We start from the raw sequence: 20,545 nt of genomic DNA, 5'->3' as shown, positions 1-20,545 counted from the left end.
GATGTTTGGGTGCAGCTTGGTTTTAGACATATCCGGAAGACACCAGTCAAAATACATGTAAGATTTACATTGGTTTGGTCCAGAAAGTGGGACAGCTCAAAGCAGGGGCTTCCACGTTACAGGCAGATTTTAAAACGTCGTGATGGGCCATGCACAGTGGCTCACACCCGCAATCCCAGCACTTTGGGAGGCCGAGGCAGGTGGATCACTTGAGGTCAGGGGTTCCAGACCAGGCTGGCCAATATGGTGAAACCCCCGCTCTCCCAAAAGTAAAAATCTTAGCCAGGCATGGCGGCACGGACCTGTAATCCCAGCTATTCAGGTGGCTGAGGCATGAGAATTGCTTGGGACAGGAGGTGGAGGTTGCAGTGAGTCGAGATTGTGACACTGCACTCCAGCCTGGGCGACAGAGTGAGACCCTGTCTCAAAAAAATAAAAGTAAAATGTTCTGAATGGGAGTTGTTATCTATAGAAAGCAATGTCTGTTGGTGGAGACCAAGGTTTTGTCATGAAATGAAGCCTCCAGGTAGAAGGCTGTAACAGACTGTTCAGAGAGCAGACTAATGTTTCTTATCAGACTCCAGGTCTGCCATGATGTTAAACGCTGGTCAGCTTTTCCTGAATTCTGAGGGGAGGCAGGCACAGCGAGGCATGTCTGACCCCTGCTTCCCATCATGGCCTGAACCAGCCTTTCAGGTTGACTTTGGGGTGCCCTGGCGGAGTGGATGGAGTTCATTCAGATGGCTGGGGAACCCTAGCATTTAATTTTTGGTTTGCAGACAGCATGTTAGACGTCCCTGGCATCGGGCTAGGGTGCTCAGTGGTGGTGAGAAGGATGTGGTCCTAGCTGCCCTGTTCCCACCCCCCTCCCAGCAGGCATTTGAGCATGTGGTCAATCAACACACAAGCCATGAAGCACCTACTGTGTGCACGCTGAGGTGGGGCACCGTGAACACAGAGGTAAATAAGACCTGAGGGTCCCTGCCGTCAAAGAGCCCCCTGTCTGGCAGAGGGGCAGGCTCTGCTGTTCAGGGTGCTCAGAGGTGCCGTGGCTAAGAGGGGCCCAGGCCCAGCTGCCCCTGGTCACAGACAGCTTCCTGGGGCTGCGGCTTACGGTCCATTCTGGTTCTGGCTCTGGTCCTCTGTCTGAGGAGCCAGTGATCTTCAGGGGACTGCATGTGGGTTTCAGGAGCCTGGGGTGGGAAGGTGGTGGCCCTGTGCCTGTGAGTAGCCCAAGATAAGCCCCAAGAACAGTGAAGGTTGCTGCACGGACAGCTCAGCGCAGAGGGGCCCTGCCCTGGCCAGGGGCTGGGTGACTGGTGGAGGAGGCCTAGGCCGGCCAGGCTGGTCGCGTGGGCTGTGGGTTTCCAGGTGCTGCCCCTGGCAGGTTTCCTTTGAAAAAGTTGAGTGAGGCCTGAGTGGTGGCTACTATGGGTGGGAGCCAGGAGGAAGCTGGAGATTGCAGGGGCCATTGAGGAAGGAGGAAACAGTCTTGAGGCCAAATGCAGGGCTGTTCTGGCTGAATGGGAGCCAGAACGTCCTGGCAGTTCTCAGCAGTGGCCAAGGGCGGTAGAGCAAGGCTTGGCATTGGAGTCCCGCTGTGCCTCCTCCCAGCTGTGTGACCTGGAGCAAGTCACTAGCCCTCTATGAGCCTCAGCCTCTCTGCTTTCACATGGAGATGAGAGGGGTCAGACCGTGTGACCTTAATGACAGGCCTCCCCAGTGGCCATAGAAGGACAACCGCCTCCCTGGGGCTGGCCAAAACCAGTGGGGATTGGAGCAAAGTGAGCGAGCTCCCAGCCCTTCCATCTCTGTGGGTCTAAACAAGCCACTTGTACCGGGGGCCGGGAGAACGCATGGGTATTGAGTTCCATTGCCAAGCACCTCTGTGCGATTGGCATCTGGTGGGGAAAAAGCCAGAAAAAGCCCCAGCCTCCTACCACTGGGGAAAATCAGGCCTACCCAGCGCCCTTCTGACTCCTCTCCTCCCGTCACAGAGCTGGGAACTAAGCCCAGAGAGGGGAGTGAGGATAGTGACCTGGCTGCCCTGCCCAGAGCCCCTCAGACATGCAGAGAGCAAACCCTAGCCAACACTCCCTTCCTCCCGTCCATACCAAGGCACAGTCGGAGCCTGGAGACATTCTTGTGCTGCTGTTGGCATGCTTAGCTTAAGGGAACGTTCTTCTAAAACACCCAACGTTCATCTGCTTTGCAAAGAAGAGGCTTCCCTGTCAAGGTCATCTCCTGAGCCCACCTTGAGCTGAAATAATAGTGGGGAGAATTTTTCAGTGCTAAGCACCTCACGAGCCTCATCCCTGATCTAACCCTCAGAAACGAGAAGCCCCTTCAGGGAGGTGTTGCTGGGGCTGGAGAATGACGCTGAGACTGAAAGGGTGTTTAATGCATTAATATAAAAAGGATGCTGCCGTCATGTTGTCCTGTCAAACATTCGACCTGACCCAGAAACAGCGGGCACAGCACACTCTGTGTCACATACCTCAGAGCTAACTGTCCACTTTGCAAACAGCAGGTGGTGTGGGGCCATCCTGGGCATCACTGAGGACCCAGCCCCTGCCATCCTCCAGAAATCTGGTCCCAGGGTACAGACAGACCCCAGAGTTGCTGCCCATCTGGTATGTAGCACTAGGGCTGAGGGAGACCCAAGGAAGCTGGGCAGGCCTGGAGGAGGATGAGGAGAAGGAGGAGGAGGACGAGGAGGAGGAGGAGAAGCAGGAGGAGAAGGAGGAGGAGGAGAAGGAGGAGGAGGACGAGGAGATGGAGGAGGAAGCGGAGGAGGAGGAAGAGAAGGAAGATGAGGCGGAGGAGAAGGAGGAGGCGGAGAAGGAGGAGGAGAAGGAGAGGAGGAGGAGAAGGAGAGGAGGAGGAGGAGAAGGAGAAGGAAGAGGAGGAGGAGGAGAAGGAGGAGGAGACAGGAGGAGGAGACAGGAGGAGGAGGAGGAGAAGGAGGAGGAGACAGGAGGAGGAGGAGGAGAAGGAGGAGGAGACAGGAGGAGGAGAAAGAGGAGGAGGAGGAGAGATGGAGGCGTGGTGGCAGCAGCTGCCCAGCTTAGGATGTGAGGGGGCATGGGACATGGAGAGGACCCAGGCCTATGAGCGGGGGCGCGTGCAGAGGCAGTGGGCAGGTGGTGGAGTGTCATGCCCACTCCCTCTTCTCCTTTCTGTCTAGATGCAGAATCACGTTAGCAATCAGGGTTGCCCAGGCGCCACCCACATGCCTCAGAGTTGTTCTCCTGCTGCTGTGTGTGGCCCCACATCCAGAGCTGATGTTACCCATCCTCTCTGGCGTGCACTGAGGAGTGTAGGAGGTGTTGGCTGTCACCCATGCCGGTCCCTGCACGATGCCCAACCTGAGTCAGGCAGCTGGGGCTTCCCTGACAAAGGCCCCTGGCCCAGGCAGCTTGCACAGCAGAAACCGACGTTCTCACAGCTCTGGAGCCTAAAAGACCAAGATCACGGTGCCAGCTGGGGTTGGTCTCGCCCTCCCTGGCTCATAGATGCTGCCTTCTCCCTGTGCCTCCACGAGGCCACCCTCTGTGCGTGTGTTCTGATCTCCTCTGCTCATAGAAACCCCAGGCACAATGGATTAGGGCCCACCTTAGTGACCTCTTTAAAAACCTGTCTCCAGATACACTCGCATTCTGAGGTTCTGGGGGTCAGGATCCCACCTACAAATGTTAGCATAGATCGGCTCATCCGCCATGGTGCCTCCTGGGCTGCGGGCACCGCTGCACAGATGGACCCTGAGATGGGCGGGACAGGATTGTTGGGGGGTGGCAAGAAAAGGATCTGTTCAGAAAATGAGAGAGGAGGGGGCTGCCGTGGGGGCTGTGGTCAGGGTGGGAAACTGTCGATGCTGCAGAGGATGTGGGGGCTGAGGGGAGAGTGAGGGCTGAGTTCTTGGCTCCTGAGGCCTGAGGAGGCCTCTGTGCAGATCAGAGGCGTGGGGAAGACAGGTGGCCCAGGAGTAAGGGCTGAACCAAGAGAGGGCCCTGCCCTGCAGGTGGGGAGGGACAGCAGGTGCAGCCAGGGCTGTGGGGACCACAGAAGGACTGTGTCTGCAGGCCTGGAAGGGGCTGAGGTATGGAGAGAGGTGGGACAGTCATGAAAATCATCAGCCCAGGGGGCACAGCCGGTGTGGTCTGGGAGGGAGGAGGGCCCAGGAGTGGCCCCAGGCAGCAGTGCGCATGCAGGAGAACACAGATCCCAGGTGAGATGGCAGCAGAGACCAGGACCAGCCCAGAGGTGCAGTGGAGAGTCAGCAGGGACCTCCGAAGGGCCATTGCTAAGTTGCATATCAGGTGGGAACAGGTGCTCTTGGAGCCGAGAAAGGCCTGGGGGGACATGGGAAGGTCAGAGGGCATAGAGGACAGAGCTGGGGGCCAAGCTAGAGAGGGTTTCTAGGGTGACCAAGACGATCCCACGTTCCCAGAAACCTGGGCTGGTAGACAAAGCCACAGCAAGTCCCCATAGTCCTGGTGGAAAATGACACCTCTGAGCATACCCAGAGCTTGCAGAATGGCTTAGCCTGCGTGTCACGCTGGTCCTGTGTGGCCCCTGCATCTGTCTGATGCCAGCTTTTCAGTCATTCATCCAAGCCTGTGTTTATTCTAAGAATTCCTTCAACCCCGACTTTAAACAGACACCCTTGTGCACCAGCATGGCTGCTGGACTGGGGCTTCTGACAGTCGCCTCTGGAGGCCCCGAGCATGGGTACCTGCCTCAGTCTCTTCCTCTCTCCTTTCTTAGGAAACCAGAACTTCCTCAGAAAGCATCATTTCTGTCCCTGCTTCCAGCACCTCAGGGTCTCCGAGCCGTGTGATTTATGTAAGTTGGGGCCCTTTTATGGGGATGGCGGTGGGAGAGTGGAGAGAGAAGGGGGGCCACATGGCCGTGGCTGAGCCAGCCCCTGAGAGTTCCCCGAGAACTGCGGTCTGGGGCCTGAGGGACGGCGGTGCTCTCGTCCCTGCTTTGGGGCAGAGGTTGGTACAGACTTTATGAGTTTGACTCTAAACCTGGAGCACAGACGTGTTTGTTTGACCTGACAGTTCCCTGGGAACCGATCCACAACTATCTGATGACAAGAGCACATGCTGGTGTGTACACAGCTGTCGTTTATAGTGGTGCAGACACATCACATCAATGGGTGACAAGCAGGGCTTGCCAGGCACCCAGGCGGGACCCTGCAGGTTTCGCAAGTAATGGCGCAGAGCTGTGCGTGTCAACACACACACTCCCAACAAGTCCCCAGAAGCCAGTTAAGGGTGATGTAAATTATGTGATTCCATTTTCGTCGGAGAGAGAGAGTGTGTGTGTCATGTGTATGTGTGTGTCTGTGTCTGCATGTGTATGTCTGTGCCTCGCACACTCGTACGCACACATACAAATATGAAAATGATTGGAAACGTTTTAACAAGTTGTCACCAGAAATCTCTGAGTGATGGGATTCGAGATGGGAGCTGAATGTGACTGTCATTTGTTGGCATTGCTTGTATAAATGGCAGAATTCCTTATCTAGGAGAGGCCCCCAGCCGCCAGGTGAGGGGGGCTTATGCAGTGGTGGGGGCCGCCCAGGACCGCCGTGTAGGTGCCCCTGCACCAGAACCCAGCACTGGAACAGCTGGTGACCTGGGACAAGCCCCTTCTCCCCTCCCTGTCCCTGCCAGGCCAGGACCTGGGTTCCCTCGCCTCAGCGGGGTCTGGGTCAGCTCTCTGCTGCATTCTTTTCCGGCCTCATCTCTCTTAGGGATTGGACGAGGGGTCCTTCCTGACCTTAACCTTGACTGAGACCTCATTACCATGACATTGGCCTGGAGGGCGAGTGGCGCTGTGGCCCTCGGGACGTGCACTCCGAAGCTTAGGCGGGTACACAAAGGCACCTGGTTGGCTTCATGCCCTGGGTGAGGTGCCACCTGCCTGGAGCCTCAGGGAGGGCCTCAGTGAGCTGTGGAGACCCCCAGGCACCTTTGATTCAGGGCTCACTGAGGCACTGCCTGGGCTGTGAGCACAGCGCCTGCCCAGAAGAAGGACATGAGAGGCGCTTGCTGTCATTTCCGTGTCCATCATCTGCATCAGCCTCCTGGGGGTTTCAACAACAGAAATAAATTGTCTCAAAATTCCAGAGCCTGGAAACCGAGGATCAAGGAGTCGGCAGGGTTGGTCTCCCCGTCCCTGGCCTGCAGGCGGCAATCCTCTCCCTGTGTGTGTCTGGGTCCTGATTTCTTCCCGTAAGGACACCAGGCAGATTGGATGGGACCCACCCTATTGGCCTCATCCTAACTTCATTACCTCTCCGAGGCCTGTCTCCACATACCCATTCTGAGGTCCTGGGGTTAGACTTTACCGACATAGGCATTTGGGGAGACACAGTTCAGCCCATAGTACCCTCACCATCTTCATGAATAATGATTATGACAGTTGCCATGTGAATGAGATAATGTGTGTGTAGGGACACACAGGTATGACCTGTTTCCTTACCCACTGAAAGGGTCACAGCCGACGCTCCCATAGCAAGAGGCAAGCAAACAAGAGAAAAACATGACAGATTTATTTCATCAAAGTTTTAGGTGACACAGGAGCCTTCAGAAATGAAGGCCCAAAGACCCAGGCAGGACTGTCCTTTTTAATTTTGTTTTTGAGACAAGCTCTCGGTTTGTCGCCCAGGCTGGAGTGCAGTGGTGAGATCATGGCCAGTGAGCCTCAACCTCCCTGGGCTCAGGCAATCCTCCCACCTCAGCCTCCTGAGTAGCTGGGACTACAGGCACATGCCATCACACCTGGCTCATTTTTGTATTTTTTGTTGAGATGAGCTATTTTTATGTTGCCCGGGCTGGTCTTGAACTCCTGGCCTCAAGCAATCTGCCTGCCTCGGCCTCCCAAAGTGCTGGGATTACAGGTATGAGTCACTGTGCCTGGCTAGCACTGCTCATTTTTATGCTTAGACTGGATGAAGACTGGCCCACCACGTAGAAAAATGATTGGACAGAAGGTGTGTGATCTGATGGGAACAGAGTTGGGGCGGAGGGGGGGAACAGCAGGTCAGTCCGCTCAGATGCTTCTTGGCCCCGATGGGCAGCCCTCCCTCCTCCAGGTATAGGGCAGGGGGTCTTAGGACGCATTTCCAGCCAAGCTAGGTCAGAGAATGTGTCCATGGCCAGGTCATGCACAGAGTGAGGGATGGTTAGACTGATGTGGCTTCATGACTGGCTTTCGGGAGGAGGTTCTAGTTTCTATGACCCGCCTTGGAGAAGGGGAACTCCGGTTTCTATGGCTCACTTCAGGGGCACGGGGAGGAAGAGGGTGAGAGACAGGAGGTCAGGAGGTGGTCAGAGGACCTGCTTCGGAGGCCCTCCACCCTCCATTAGGTCGAAGTCCTCAGCACACCATGGCTCCATACTTTGGGGTATTGCTTCCTGAGCCCCAGTGTTGGTAAAGCACTCAGCATCTGGCCTTGCATCTGCAAGTGATCTTCACGGTAGCCGTTGCTGCTGTTACTGGAACCTGCGTGGCACAGTGTAAATGCCCATTAAATATGAGCTCATTCTTTTTTAAACAAACTGGCATCTGCCAGGGCCTCAGGGTGGTAGTGACTGTGTGCATGCAGCAAGCAGTGACAGCGGCCTCTGTTGTCACGGTCTCCCTTTCAAGGCCGTGCACAGTCAGCGGCAGAGCGGGGCTTTGAGCCCAGGTCTCCATGACCCCAAGGCTTGAGTTTTTTCCAGGAGACCCCACTGCTCAGTGCTGTCAACAGCCGTGGTGGGTCCTTTCGTCTCCCATCAGGCAATTACAAGCATGGGAGAGCATGAGCTCCCTGTGGAGCCCTGAGGACCCAGCTGTGATCAGGCCAGGCAGCATCCATGTTCTGGTAGGGGAAGGGGTTCCCTTCCACAGGAGAGATCGGGGCAGACCCAAGTGCGGGTTTCAGGGCACGCCTGCCAAGGGAGGGGGCAGGATGTTGGTGGGTGAAGAATTTCTGCACCAGCGGGGTGTGCACTTGGTCGAATGCAGCCTGATGCACTGTCTCAGCTTTGATGCGCTTCCTGCTTGGCCAAGTAGGCGTGCACACACTCCGGTTTTAAACAGCCCTCCCACAAACTAATCCAATGTCCCGGCTCTTAGTTTGACACGAGAGAATCTGTGGAATGCCACGCTGCCTCCTCCTGGCCTCGGAGCTTTCCAGGACCCTCCATCACCGTGCTCATGCCGCAGAAGCCACTCCGAGAGATGCGCTGACGTGCTTGTGTGACACAGGCTCTAAGTGGTGGAGCCACCGTCTGAGGACACATGCTCCCAACTCTGACATGTGCTCTTAGCACCATGGTCAGCACCCAGCTTGGCTGCACCCCGGCCCTCCCAGGGGCAGACAGGCCAGACGCCAGAGCAGCCCCACTCTCCCTGCTACCTCGAGGTTGGTGCCACACGCAGTGGGCATGTCCAAGATTGGTGGCAAGCCTCCTGATCTCAGGGTTCTGCCCTGCTTTTCTTTCTTTTCTTTTCTTTTCTTTTTTTTTTTTTTTGAGACCCAGTCTCTCTCTGTCGCCCAGGCTGGAGTGCAGTGGCACGATCTCAGCTCACTGCAACATCTGCCTCCCAGGTTGAAGCGATTCTCCTGCCTCAGCCTCCCAAGTTGCTGGGGTTACAGGTACACGCCACTGTGCCTGGCTAACTTCTGTATTTTTAGTAAAGACAGGGTCTCACTATATTGGCCAGGCTGGTCTCCCAACTCCTGGCCTCAGGTGATCCGCCTGCCTCGGCCTCCCAAAGTGCCGGGATTACAGGTGTGAGCCATTGTACCCGACCTGCCCTGCTTTTCATCTCACGTCTGCTGGTGTCTGGTGTCAGCCTACGGTGCGCCTAGCCCCTTGCTCTGTGCTGGGCACCTCTGTGGCCTCAGGAAGGGGCCATTCCACACCCCATCGGGGGTGTATGCAGGTTGCAGCCACCTAGCCCCGCCTGCTGTGGGTGGTTGTCAAATGCAGCATCCCCTTCCTTCACTGTCAGGAGGAGACCGGCTCCCCATGCCATTCACGTGCACAGGAATGGACCGGAATCCCCTGAGCGACTGCATCTCCTCCGTGGCCCTTGAGGGCATGGTGGGCAGGGGCTAGGCCTTGTTCAAATTAGTTTCCAGGAAAAAATGTGCACACAGTAGACACTCCATAAATCATGGGGCTTTTGGACATAACCTATTTTACTGCTCTTGATTACAAAAGCAATCCGTATTTATTTTTTAAAAAAAGTAATCAGCAGAGCAGAGGACATTGAAGCATTTGTGTCCTGCCAGCCACCGTGGCCTGCTGATGCCATGGGCACCCTTCAGGTCTCCCGTCTGTGTGTGGGTCACTTGGGTAACATGGGGTCACACTGGACATAATGTTGTAGCCTTTATTTCAACATGGCAATCGTGCGTAGTATGAAAGCAGCATTCTTCCATTCTGTGTTATTGACTGGATAATGTGGTAATGATAATGTCATATGTGGCCATATTATTATGTATCATGCTGGATGGAGTGTGGGAGGGAAGAAAGCAAAGAGGAGAAACCCTTTACACACACTCCAGGAGCCTTCCGCCAGTTAGAGTGGGCAGCCCGTTGTCACTTGGCATGGGAGAAAGTGGATCTGCAAGGCCGCTTAGCGGCCTGTCTGGGGGGTCGGGCAGAGGCTGTTGGTGTCCTGCAGGCTGCCCTCTCTGACCCCTACTGTGAGGGCCAGGAGGTTCAGGGAAGCCTGAGGAAGGCAGGGAACTAACCAAGGGCAAGGCGGCCTCGTTGCCCCGCTGACTCCTATACTGTGGGGCTGGACCGGTGAATGCTTCCATCATCACTGCTGGGAGGGGGCGGAGGTGGGAAAAGGAGGGTGCAAAACACACCTCTCCAGGCATCCGGCTGAGAATTCACCTGACTTTTGCAAATGCTTGATTGGCTTTCATTCAGTTCACAACCCCACTGTCAAGCTGGGCAAGGGACTCAGTGATGAATCCTAGGCCTCCAGGAGCCACAGTCTTGGGGGATGAGGGACGAGTCAACACTAACCCAGAGTGGGCGGGGACTGGGGAAGGAACCTGGGGGAGGGGCCTCCACTGTGTCTGGAAGGACCAGAGGAGGAACCTGGGGAAGAGGCGTGGAAAGGGCACGTCCCAGAGAGGGAACAGCAGGCACAAAGCCCCCAGGCTGTGGGTGACTGGGAGCTGTAAGGCCTTGAGTGCCAAGTGCCATGGATAAGCGGGGAAACCAGCGGCAGATCCTGAGGCAGAGGGGAGCTGCTGAAATCCTGCAGGATCAGATCTCCTCATTACAAATGGCCAGCTGGGGATCGGATCTCAGGTCTTCTGAACGCTGCCCCGGGCTCCAAAGGGCAGCCAGGGGCCTCAGATGGTGGAACTTCATTCTCTTCATGCACATCGAAAATGGCAGGGTTCACCCCGAGACCCTATGTCTTGGGAGAGCCCTCAAGCCTGGTGATCAGGGAATACTTCATGGAGGAGGTAGGCTGGGGGCCAGTAGACCCCGAAGAATACAGGAAAGCTGGAGCAGGGGGCCGAACCTAGCACACTTGGGGACATGGGGAGGAGTTGCATTAGGTAAAGCTGCCGGGAACAGGAAGGCCAAGTTTAGGGGCCATAAGGGAGGCTTACATTCTCCAGCCCAGGAGGGAGCTCCCAGAGGGTGTGAGCTGAGAACACTGGGGTGCATCTGGGCCTGAGAGGCGGTCCCCTGGCAGTGAGGCCTGGAAAGGGGAGGGCTGTGGTGGGGAGCGTGGGCTCTGGCGTCAGACAGCCAGGTTCATGTCCTGCCCTACTCCCTTCTGGCTGTGTGACTCTGACCAAGTTACCCAGCCTCCCTGGGTTCTGGCTTCTGAATTGTGAAAAGGAGCTGCTGTGAGTGTCCCTCCATGGCATCATTGTGTTTTGTGAGTGGATAATGGAGGACTCAGCTCAGTGCATGTCTCGGGGTAGAGAGCGCGTCGTGTCCGTTGCTGCAGAGGGTGCATGGAGAGGAAGCCTGGCAGGAGGCCTGGAGGAGTCAGAGGCAGAATCAAGATGCAGCACAGGGATCTCCACCAGAGCCACTTGCAGCTGGAAAATGCCCCAGGCAGCTCCGGGGGAGCCCAGAGCCAGGGAGAACACAGGCAGGGCGAGAACACATGCATGGTGCACAGGGCCACCGCAGGGAAGCCTGGGCAGACTCAGAGCAGTGAGCGGCACGCGCAGCTGGACCTGCCCTGGGCAGACACAGGGGCTCTCAAGCGCAGGAGCACCTCTGAGGGCCAGACAGACGGTCCCCACCCCGCCGAGTGTGTGTCCCAGCTGGCCTGTCAAATGCCAGGTGCTTTGCTGATGGAGGGTGCATGTGAATGGTGTGAGTGCGTGTGGGCATGGGGGGCGGGGAATGTAACTTGCTTGGTGTGGTGGGGTGATTGTGTGCAAGTGCCTGTGGGCAGTTGTGTATGCATGTTGTGGGTGAGTCTGGCTGTGCAGGTGTGTGTGCTGTGTGTGGGGTGTGCTGGAAGTGTGTGAGTGAGCCACGGGCCTGGGGAGGGATTGCATGTGTGAACACGTCGTGTGTGGGTGTGGACATGTGTGTGCTGGTATGTGGGAGTGGGCTGGATGTGAGGGAGTGTCTGTTCCTCCGCAGTGTCAGGCACGTTCTCTGTGTGGGGCAGTACATGTACCTGTGTGTAGTGTGTGCATGTGTGTGTCTGTGCATGCACAGTATGTGTAGGTATGTATCCATGGGTTCCACATCTGCAGATTCAACCAACCTCAGATTGAAAATATTCTTAGAAAACAATAAAAATAGCAAAACAACAATTAAAAATAGCGCAAGTGAAATAACACAGGGTAACATCCATCTACCCAGACTCACACTGTGTTAGGCGCTGCAAACAGCCCAGATGATTCTCTGCAAACGGGGGGATGTGCACAGGTTACAGGTAAATACCACATAATTTTATGAACAACCTGAGCATTTGAGGATTTGGGGCTTTGAGGAAGATCTGGAAACCAATCCCATGTGAGTAGTAAGGGATGCTTGTGTTTACCTGTGTGTGTATATGCGTGCAGTGTGTGTGTGTGTGTGTGTGTATGCATGTGTGCCTATTTAGGCCATGGACTGAGTCTGACTGTCTGCCAGGCCCCATGCCAGGCACATCACAGGCTTGGCCTCCTTGACCCCAGAGCCTTCCTGTGCAATCATTTCCCTCACTTTGTACAGAAGGAAACTGGCCTCGTGGCCCTTTTGTGGCTGGGCCTCAGGACCCAAGCCTGCCTGCTCTGGAGTCCCCTGTGCTTTTGACCCCGTCCCCATTTCATCTATACAGGAGCTGCGGGTGAGCTCGGATTCTGCCGGAAGCACTGCGACTTTAGCACCCTCCTCATGGCTGCTGGTGCAGCTGCCCCCTGGCTTTGGGGTCACTGTCCGGTGGGATGCATCTGGCTTTGGGGGTGCTGCCCTCTGGGGTGCATCTGGCTTTGGGGGCACTGCCCTCTGGGATGCAGGTCTGACTGTCCATCCCCACTTCTCTTTCCCCGCTCAGGCCAAGCTTGGTGGTGAGATCCTGGACTACAGGGACTTGGCAGCCCTTCCTAAAAGTAAGGCCATCTATGACATCGACCGTCCGGACATGATCTCCTACTCGCCCTACATCAGCCACTCTGCAGGGGACAGGCAGAGCTATGGCGAGGTATGGACCCTGCCTGCATGGCAGGGCATCCTCCCTCGCACGTGTCCCATGGGGCCAGAGCCCACTTTCACCTTCCCCACGCACCCACACGCTAAGCCTCTTCACATCCACCAGATAGCCACACTCATGTCCGATTCAGGTACTGCCCAAGTCCCTGGGGCCCAAAGCTGCCGTCGCTGAAGAGTGAGCCTGGGATCCTCCTTAAATGAAGCAGAAAGTAGGAAGCATGCTGGCTTGTAGGAAAGATGATAGCAACTCAGTGAAAATCTCATTTTCTTAAGCATTAGATTATTTTTCTAAAGCATGAGATGCCTTTCCTCAGTAGAACACTGGACCACGCGGCAGCCTCCCTGCCAAGGCTCTGCCCCGTGCTTCTCTGCCCCATGAACTCATGAGCCAATGTGACTGACCTGGTTGAACCACAGATTGTTCGTTTCCGGGCACGCCTGCGGACAGTGTTCCTTACTCCTCGGAGGTTTCTTACTCTCTCTTTTTTAAAAAAATTTGTTTATTTATTTATTTATTTAGAGATGGGGTTTCACCATGTTGGTCAGGCTAGTCTTGAACTCCTGACCTCATGATCGGCCCGCCTTGGCCTCCCAACATTCTGGGATTACAGGCGTGAACAACCGCGCCTGGCCTGGAGGCTTCGTATTCAGAGCTGCGCTGTCCGTTTCCTGTGGAATGTATTGTTGGTTTTTGCTTTTCCCCTTGCAGTTCTGAGGTTTCAACAGGACTGTGGCTGCCCCGGGTAGGAGGAGGCATTGCCAGGCTGTTGGCCAGAGCGTGTGTGCTCTTGGCATGTGTGCCGCCAGGGATGGGGTGCTCCCCGGGGTGGGGAAGCCCAGTGCTTTCAAACACATTTCCCTTAGGCCTTCTCATTTAGAGACTTCAACAAGGTCCTCTTAGGAAGCAAGAGTTGAGTCTCCAGGGCATCATGTCCAGTGTGGATGATGTGGGGTGAGGAAGCCATGGCTGCTGGGGGCACCTGCCGAGTTCAAGGGCTGGTGCAGGGAGGTGAGACAAGCACAGGGCCAGCAGGTGCCCTCCAGACTTGCTTCTGCCCCTGTGCATCACGGGAATTTAAGGATGTGGGTGACATCCCACTGACACTGAGAGGGACCAACCAGGGAGCTGAGGGAGGCCATCCCGACCCGCAACCACCTGTACCCACATACCTGCACTTACCTATCTGCACCCACCTGCACCCACCTACCTCTACCCACTTGTACCCACCTACACCCACCACCTGCACCCACCTACACCCACCACCTGCACCCACCTACCTGTACCCACCTACACCCACCACCTGCACCCACCTACACCCACCCACCTGCACCCACCTACCTGTACCCACCTACACCCACCACCTGCACCCACCTGCACCCACCACCTGCACCCACTTGTACCCACCTACACCCACCACCTGCACCCACCTACACCCACCCACCTGCACCCACCTACCTGTACCCACCTACACCCACCACCTGCACCCACCTGCACCCACCACCTGAACCCACCTACCTGTCCCCACTTGTACCCACCTACACCCACCACCTGCACCCACCTACACCCACCCACCTGCACCCACCTACCTGTACCCACCTACACCCACCACCTGCACCCACCACCTGCACCCACCTACCTGTCCCCACTTGTACCCACCTACACCCACCCCACCCACCTACCTCTACCCACCTGCACCCACCACCTGCACCCACCTACCTGTACCCACCTGCACCCACCTACACCCACCACCTGCACCCACCTGCACCCACCTACCTGCACCCACCACCTGCAGCCACCTACACCCACCACCTGCACCCACCTACCTGTACTAATCTACACCCACCACCTGCACCCATCTACCTGTACCCACCTGCACCCACCTACACCCACCTACACCCACCACCTGCACCCACCTACCTATACCCACCTACACCCACCTACCTGTACCCACCTACACCTACCACCTGCACCCACCTACATCCACCACTTGTACCCACCTACCTGCACTCACCTACACCACCACCTGCACCCACCTACACCCACCTGCACTCATCTACACCCACCTACGACCACCAACTGCACCCACCTACCTGTGCCCACCTATACCACCTACCTGTACCCACCTACACCCACCTACACCCACCACCCACACCCACCTGCACCCACCTACACCCACCACTGGCACCCACCTACACCCACCACCTGCACCTACCTACCTGTACCCACCACCTGCACCCACTTACCTGTACCCACCTATATCCATCACCTGCACCCACCTACACCCACCACCTGTACCCACCTACCTGTACCCACCACCTACACCCATCTACCTGCACCCACCTACATCCACCACCTGCACCCACCTATACCTACCACCTGCACCCACCTGCCTTTACCCACCTACACCCACCCACCTGCACTCACCTACCTGTACCCACCTACACCCACCACCTGCACCCACCTGCTTGTACCCACCTACACCCACCCACCTGCACCCACCTGCCTGCACCCACCTGCACCCACCCACCTGCACCCACCTACCTGTATCTACCTACCTGTACCCACCTACACCCACCACCTGCACCCACCTACACCCACCCACCTGCACCCACCTACCTGTACCCACCTACACCCACCACCTGCACCCATCTATACTCACCACATGCACCCACCTACCTGCACCCACCTACACCCACCACCTGCACCCAGCTACACCCACCCACCTGCACCCACATACCTGCACTTACCTTTCTGCACCCACCTGCACCCACCTCCCTGTACCCACTTGTACCCACCTACCACACTCCCAGGCTGGGTGTGGACTTTATTGTCCAACATCTGGTCTGCACGTAGACCAGACACTGGAAGAGAGTCTGTGAGGACTCGCAACTTGGCCATAGGGCTGAGACCCAAATCCAGTGCTTCCTTCTCCCAAAGACCACAGGACATGCTGGCTGTTCTCCTAGCGCGTCCTGGCGCTCTCTCTGACATGCAGTTCAAGCCTAGAGGACTGGCATCGCAATCCTGCTCCACCTCTTGGCAGCCTTGCGACATCGGGCACACTCCTTCCTGGCTTGGGTGTATGCGTCCCTGCGGAAGGGCTCTGTGGCTGTGAAGGGCCACGTGCAGAGGTGATGTGTGGGCGTGGGCTGTCATACCCTCCACCCCGCTCCCAGGTACCATGGTGTGACCAGGACTCAGCTTCCAGCCGCAAGGTGGATGCCGGCCCTTAGCTGTGTCATGGAGGTTTCTTTCAGCCTCTCTGGGGCTGCGCCCCCTCAAATGGCAGGACATCTACGAACCATGGATGATCCCACCGCAGGACCTGTCCCCAGAGGACAGAGGAGCGGCAGGAAGGGAGGGGCTGTGGCTCCAGAGTCACCCTCTCCCTCTGGGGACACCTGGGTTGGCCTCCCTGCTCTGCTAAACACTGGCACCTGTGTGTGAGCTTCTTCTCTGAGCTGTAAAGTGCGACCCCGTGGGGCCTGCCTCGGCAGGTGGATGGGGCAGGCACCTGGGTCAGGTGTGTCCACACCGAGCTTCCTCTGCCCATGGCCAGGAGCAGCCTGAGGGTGCCTCCCTCGATTCCATCGTTTCACCCACAGCCTTTGGCTTCCCACGTCCTGTGGCAGCCTCCCAGAGGCCGTCGAGTTATTTCGCCATAATAACCATGGTTTCTGTAAATGCAGCACCTCCCTGCTCTCTGTGGGAACAGCATTCTCTGTCCCAGTGCTTGCCCACCTCATGAGGGCCGTGCCTTTTCTGGATGCCCTCATGAGGTGCACCTCCCTCCCACCTCCCACCTCCCTGCCCCTCACTAATCATTAATGCAGATGGTAGTAGATGGGGTGCTGGCCTTGGAGGACAGGTCAGCCTGCTGTCCAGGGCCCTGGGGCCCCCACAGCAGAGGCAGCTGCAACCCAAAGGCTCCTGTCACCTACTGTCTCTGTTGAGCCCCTTTTCTGTCTTGTCCAGAGGAAACCGAGGTCAAGAGCTCATAGGGTGTTGCTGCCCGTGCCCTGAGCCAGTCTCTTCCTTCTGGGAAAATAGGTCTTTGTGGGAGAGCAGTGGGACATGGGGGTGGCCAGGGGGAGACAAGCTCTGGGCTCATGGGCATGAGATCAGTTCCCCGGGGGCCTCTTTCTCTGGGTGGAATTAACCATGTTTCTGCAAAGAGAAGGTTCCAGAATCCTGGCTTGTGTCTCTCAGGGTAGGGTTCTTTTCCTGTCTGGAGGGTTGGGGCTCTGTGTTGCCTGCCGGTCACGGCACTGCCCTCCTCCCTCTCTGCCTGGCGCCGGCACTAATGGCCACTTTGTGTGTTGTGTCCACAGTCCCCTCAGTTGCTCTCGCCAACGCCGACCGAGGTAACCACCACTCTCTTGCCTGCCCCTGCTTGTCGTGGCGCTGCCGCCCAGGTTATAAACATAACCACCCAGCCACACCCCTGTGACCGTGGGACCCAGGGCCACGGCCCTCGTGGCGTGGGGCACCCTCCCGGCTGCTGGTTATCTTTATAACCACGCCGAACCTGCATGCTTCCCCCGTGTGTCTGCCAGCCCTGAAGACGTGGCCGCCTGGAACGCGGGATCCCCTGAGCAGATCATGGTCTGGGCCATGGCTTCCTTTAGGGGAAAATTCAGGAGCCTGGCTGAGCCTGGGAGCACTTCCTGCCTCCTGCCCCTCCATGTGGGATGGATGGGAAGCCCCTGGTCCTCATGAGAAACACCGGATGTGTTTCTCTACCAAAGAGCCTTTACTGTTAGCAGTCTAGCTTTTTTTTTTTTTTTCACATTTCTCAGAATTAATCAGTGACATAGAGAGCTGCCCATCAGATTGCAGTCTGCAGGTGGCCACAACAGAAAGGTGCTGTGGTAGCCAGGAGCAGAGAGCCCTGGCAGCGGCTGCACCCACAGCTCTTCCCCTGTGCTTGTTGCCATAGCAAACATTTTATAGGCCAGAAGCAGTGGCTCACGCCTGTAATCCTAGCAATTCAGGAAGCCAAGGCCGGCAAATCACTGATGTCAGGAGTTCGAGACCAGCCCAGCCAACATGCTGAAACCTAATCTCTACTAAAAATTAAAAAATTACCGGGGCATGGTAGCATGCACCTGTGGTCCCAGCTACTCTGAAGGCTGAGACAGGGAAATCACTTGAACCTCGGAGACAGAGGTTGCAGTGAGCTGAGATCACGTCATTGCACTCCAGCCTGGGTAACAAAGTGAGACTCCATCTCAAAAAAAAAAAGAAAATTTATATTTATTCATCCCCCACCACAACCCCCAGAGGCAAGTTCTGTGATTTTTGCTGCAGAGAAACGGAGGCACAGGGAAGTTACATAACCTTTCCAGGGTCACACACTACGAGGCACGGGAGGATTTCAGTCCAGCTGGTGGCTCAGAGCCTGTGCTTACCCACTGAGCTCTCCAGCCTCCTGCTTCAGACAGCCTGTCCCGTGGGAGCTGTGCACAGCTGTGGTTCCCTGGGTACTGAGTCCCTAGAGCACTGATGCTTATGGACCAGTGACTTTTAATATCCCAGGCCTGGGGCCAGGCACTTTTTCATTTCATCACTTACCCGCACAGGGAACTCCTGAGGGAGGGATGTCATCTCCCCTTCCCGGTGAGATGAAGGGTCTGCTTGGCACAGAGCACACTCCTGGAAAGAGCCTGGTCTCCCTGCAGAGGCTCCTGTCTTGGCTGGTGCCACAGAGTGGAGCACAAAAGCGCACACATGTGCTCAGGGGGATTCATGCGCCTCCTGCAGGCTTCTGGTCCAGAGGTGGCCACTGTGGTCACAGGACCTCGGCCACCCTCATCGGGACTTGCCAGCTTCCTGCCTTCCCTGCCCACAGCCAGGCTTCCCAATCCAGCCTTAGGAGTGGTCCCAGGAGAACTTACCTCCTGATTGCTGAGGCTGAGGCCCTCCCCAGGCCCTGACAGCTTTGGAGAACCAGAACCTTCTGCAGAGCCCCCTTGCCTGGTTTCTCCGCTTGACTCCTTCACCTACCCCCATGGACACAGAGCTGGGGGACAACAGAGGAATAGGGCAAGTGTGGGCCTCGGCGGTGCTATTCTGCTGGAAGAACGCGGCCCGCCTGCAAAGCCAGCAGCAACTGGGCATCGAACTCTTGGATCCAGGGATGTGATGGCCAAACATGCAAGGGGCCACTTGCCCGAGCTGCTGAACCCATGTATAGCTGGCAGGCCCGGAGTCCATGCTGGACCAGGAGCCAGGACACCTGTAAGGTGGATGTTGGCTGCCAGGCCATGCAGAGGACGCTCAGGGTAGTGAGGAGGTAGCAGCGCACTAGCCGGCCTGAGAGAGGGTACCCTGGCTGGGGTTAGATGGTGGCCAAAGGGCGCAGGGAGAAGGCTAAGTAGGAACCTGGCGTGAGTGCGTGGGGGTGGCGCTCCGGGCAGGCATTAGGGTCAGCACACCTTGGGGTGGGAGACACTCTCCGAAAGGCCAGGGGAGCCATGGGCCCAGACCAGGAATTCCGTTGCTCATCAGTGCTGCCCTTGAGGGCAAAACAGCAGCATCCACCTACAGCAGGACACTGGGCTGGGCCATGTAACAACCCAGGCCAGCATGTCAAGCTGTGGTGAGCCAGGCAGCCTGCTCTCCCCCGTGCCACGGTGCCACGCCACCTCACTCCACCCGCGTCCCACTCCACTTGCTGCAAACAGCTGCTCCTGCCTGGATGAAGTCTGCCATGTCCATGCTTGTGGGTCTGACTCAGCTGGGTGTCCCAGCCTGGGTGGGGTACCTTTCTACCTCCAAATGAGAGTCGGGGCTGTGAGAGCCCCCAGTTCACACGTGACAAGCCCCCTCGGGGCTGGAGGAGGCTCCCTGGTTCTCACACTGTGTTCTAAGAGCCCTGGGCGCTGGCGAGGGTCGGGCAGGAGGAGGCCTGGAGGATGCAGCCGGAGTTCCCACCCGCAGGAGAGGAAGAGGGGTCCCCGCCAGTGGATCCCTGTACTATGCCCTGTGGTGGGGATCCACCAGGAACAGGGAGGAGTGCATCTGCACCACGCCAGGCCCCACCTGGCTCTTCAGACCTGCTGGGGCAGGTGCAGGGGATTCCCACATGGGGCTACATTGAGTCATCCACTCGGGTCAGGGGGGCAAATACCACATGGGGGTGGGGGGATGGGTGAAGGGGGTAGGCAGTGCTCCCGGCTTGAATGTTCACGAGCTGTGTCTTTCCTCCCAGGGGGATCAGGATGACCGATCCTACAAGCAGTGCCGGACCTCTAGCCCAAGCTCCACTGGGTCGGTCAGCCTTGGGCGCTACACCCCGACCTCACGGTCACCGCAGCACTACAGCCGTCCAGGTACTTGGCCCCCTCATTCCTCTGAGCCCCCAAGGACGCTGTCCTTTCCCTTGTTTTTTTTTTTTTCTAAGTGGCCTTTTCCTTATGCAACTGGAAACATGATGGAAATGGGTGGGATTGCCAGCAGGTGAATGGCTGAGAGCCTGTTCATTTAGTGACATAAAGGAAAGGAGCTCCTCGTGTCTTGGGGCGAGGTAGCTGCAGAGGCTGCCCTGCTGGTTGGTGGAGCCATGTCCTGGGAAGCACATACTGAGTGCTTAGATTCCAGCTAATGACTGGGTGGCAGGAGATGTCGGGAAGCCAAAGCAGCACACGTTAGCAGAGCAGACTCCGGCCAGTGGCGAGCTCACATGGGTCTGGGAAGACGGGCTGGGAAAGTAAAGACTGGTGGAAAAGTGAAGCCCGTTAACATTTCACTTGTGGCTGAGTTGGTCCTCAGTGACCGCTGTCCTCATGGGAGAAGGGTGAGAGGCCCCCGCCAGTCAGGAGAGAGCCCCAAGGCG

At 57.0% G+C, this 20,545-nt stretch overlaps 1 protein-coding gene across 50 annotated transcripts in view; it reads left to right on the top strand.

Moving 5' to 3' along the window:
* ABLIM2 (actin binding LIM protein family member 2) overlaps positions 1-20,545 on the top strand; it is a 191,492-nt gene that overhangs the window by 111,257 nt on the left and 59,690 nt on the right. For 30 of the 50 annotated variants that reach the window (XR_013533216.1, XR_013533215.1, XR_013533214.1 and 27 more), the window contains 4 exons: positions 4,768-4,845; positions 12,553-12,699; positions 17,040-17,072; positions 19,922-20,042. Coding sequence is in view for 46 of the 50 variants with exons in the window: in XM_078367636.1 (XP_078223762.1) it covers positions 4,768-4,845; positions 12,553-12,699; positions 17,040-17,072; positions 19,922-20,042 (379 nt within the window). In the remaining 4 variants the exon portion in view is untranslated. The remainder of the gene's footprint in view (positions 1-4,767; positions 4,846-12,552; positions 12,700-17,039; positions 17,073-19,921; positions 20,043-20,545) is intronic. The other 20 variants (XR_013533217.1, XM_078367633.1, XM_078367632.1 and 17 more) reach the window with 1 other exon arrangement.

Source organism: Callithrix jacchus, chromosome 3 (genome assembly GCF_049354715.1).
Source record: "Callithrix jacchus isolate 240 chromosome 3, calJac240_pri, whole genome shotgun sequence".
In the NCBI taxonomy this organism is placed as follows: Eukaryota; Metazoa; Chordata; class Mammalia; order Primates; family Cebidae; genus Callithrix; species Callithrix jacchus.
This window is presented reverse-complemented; position numbering and strand designations above follow the sequence as displayed.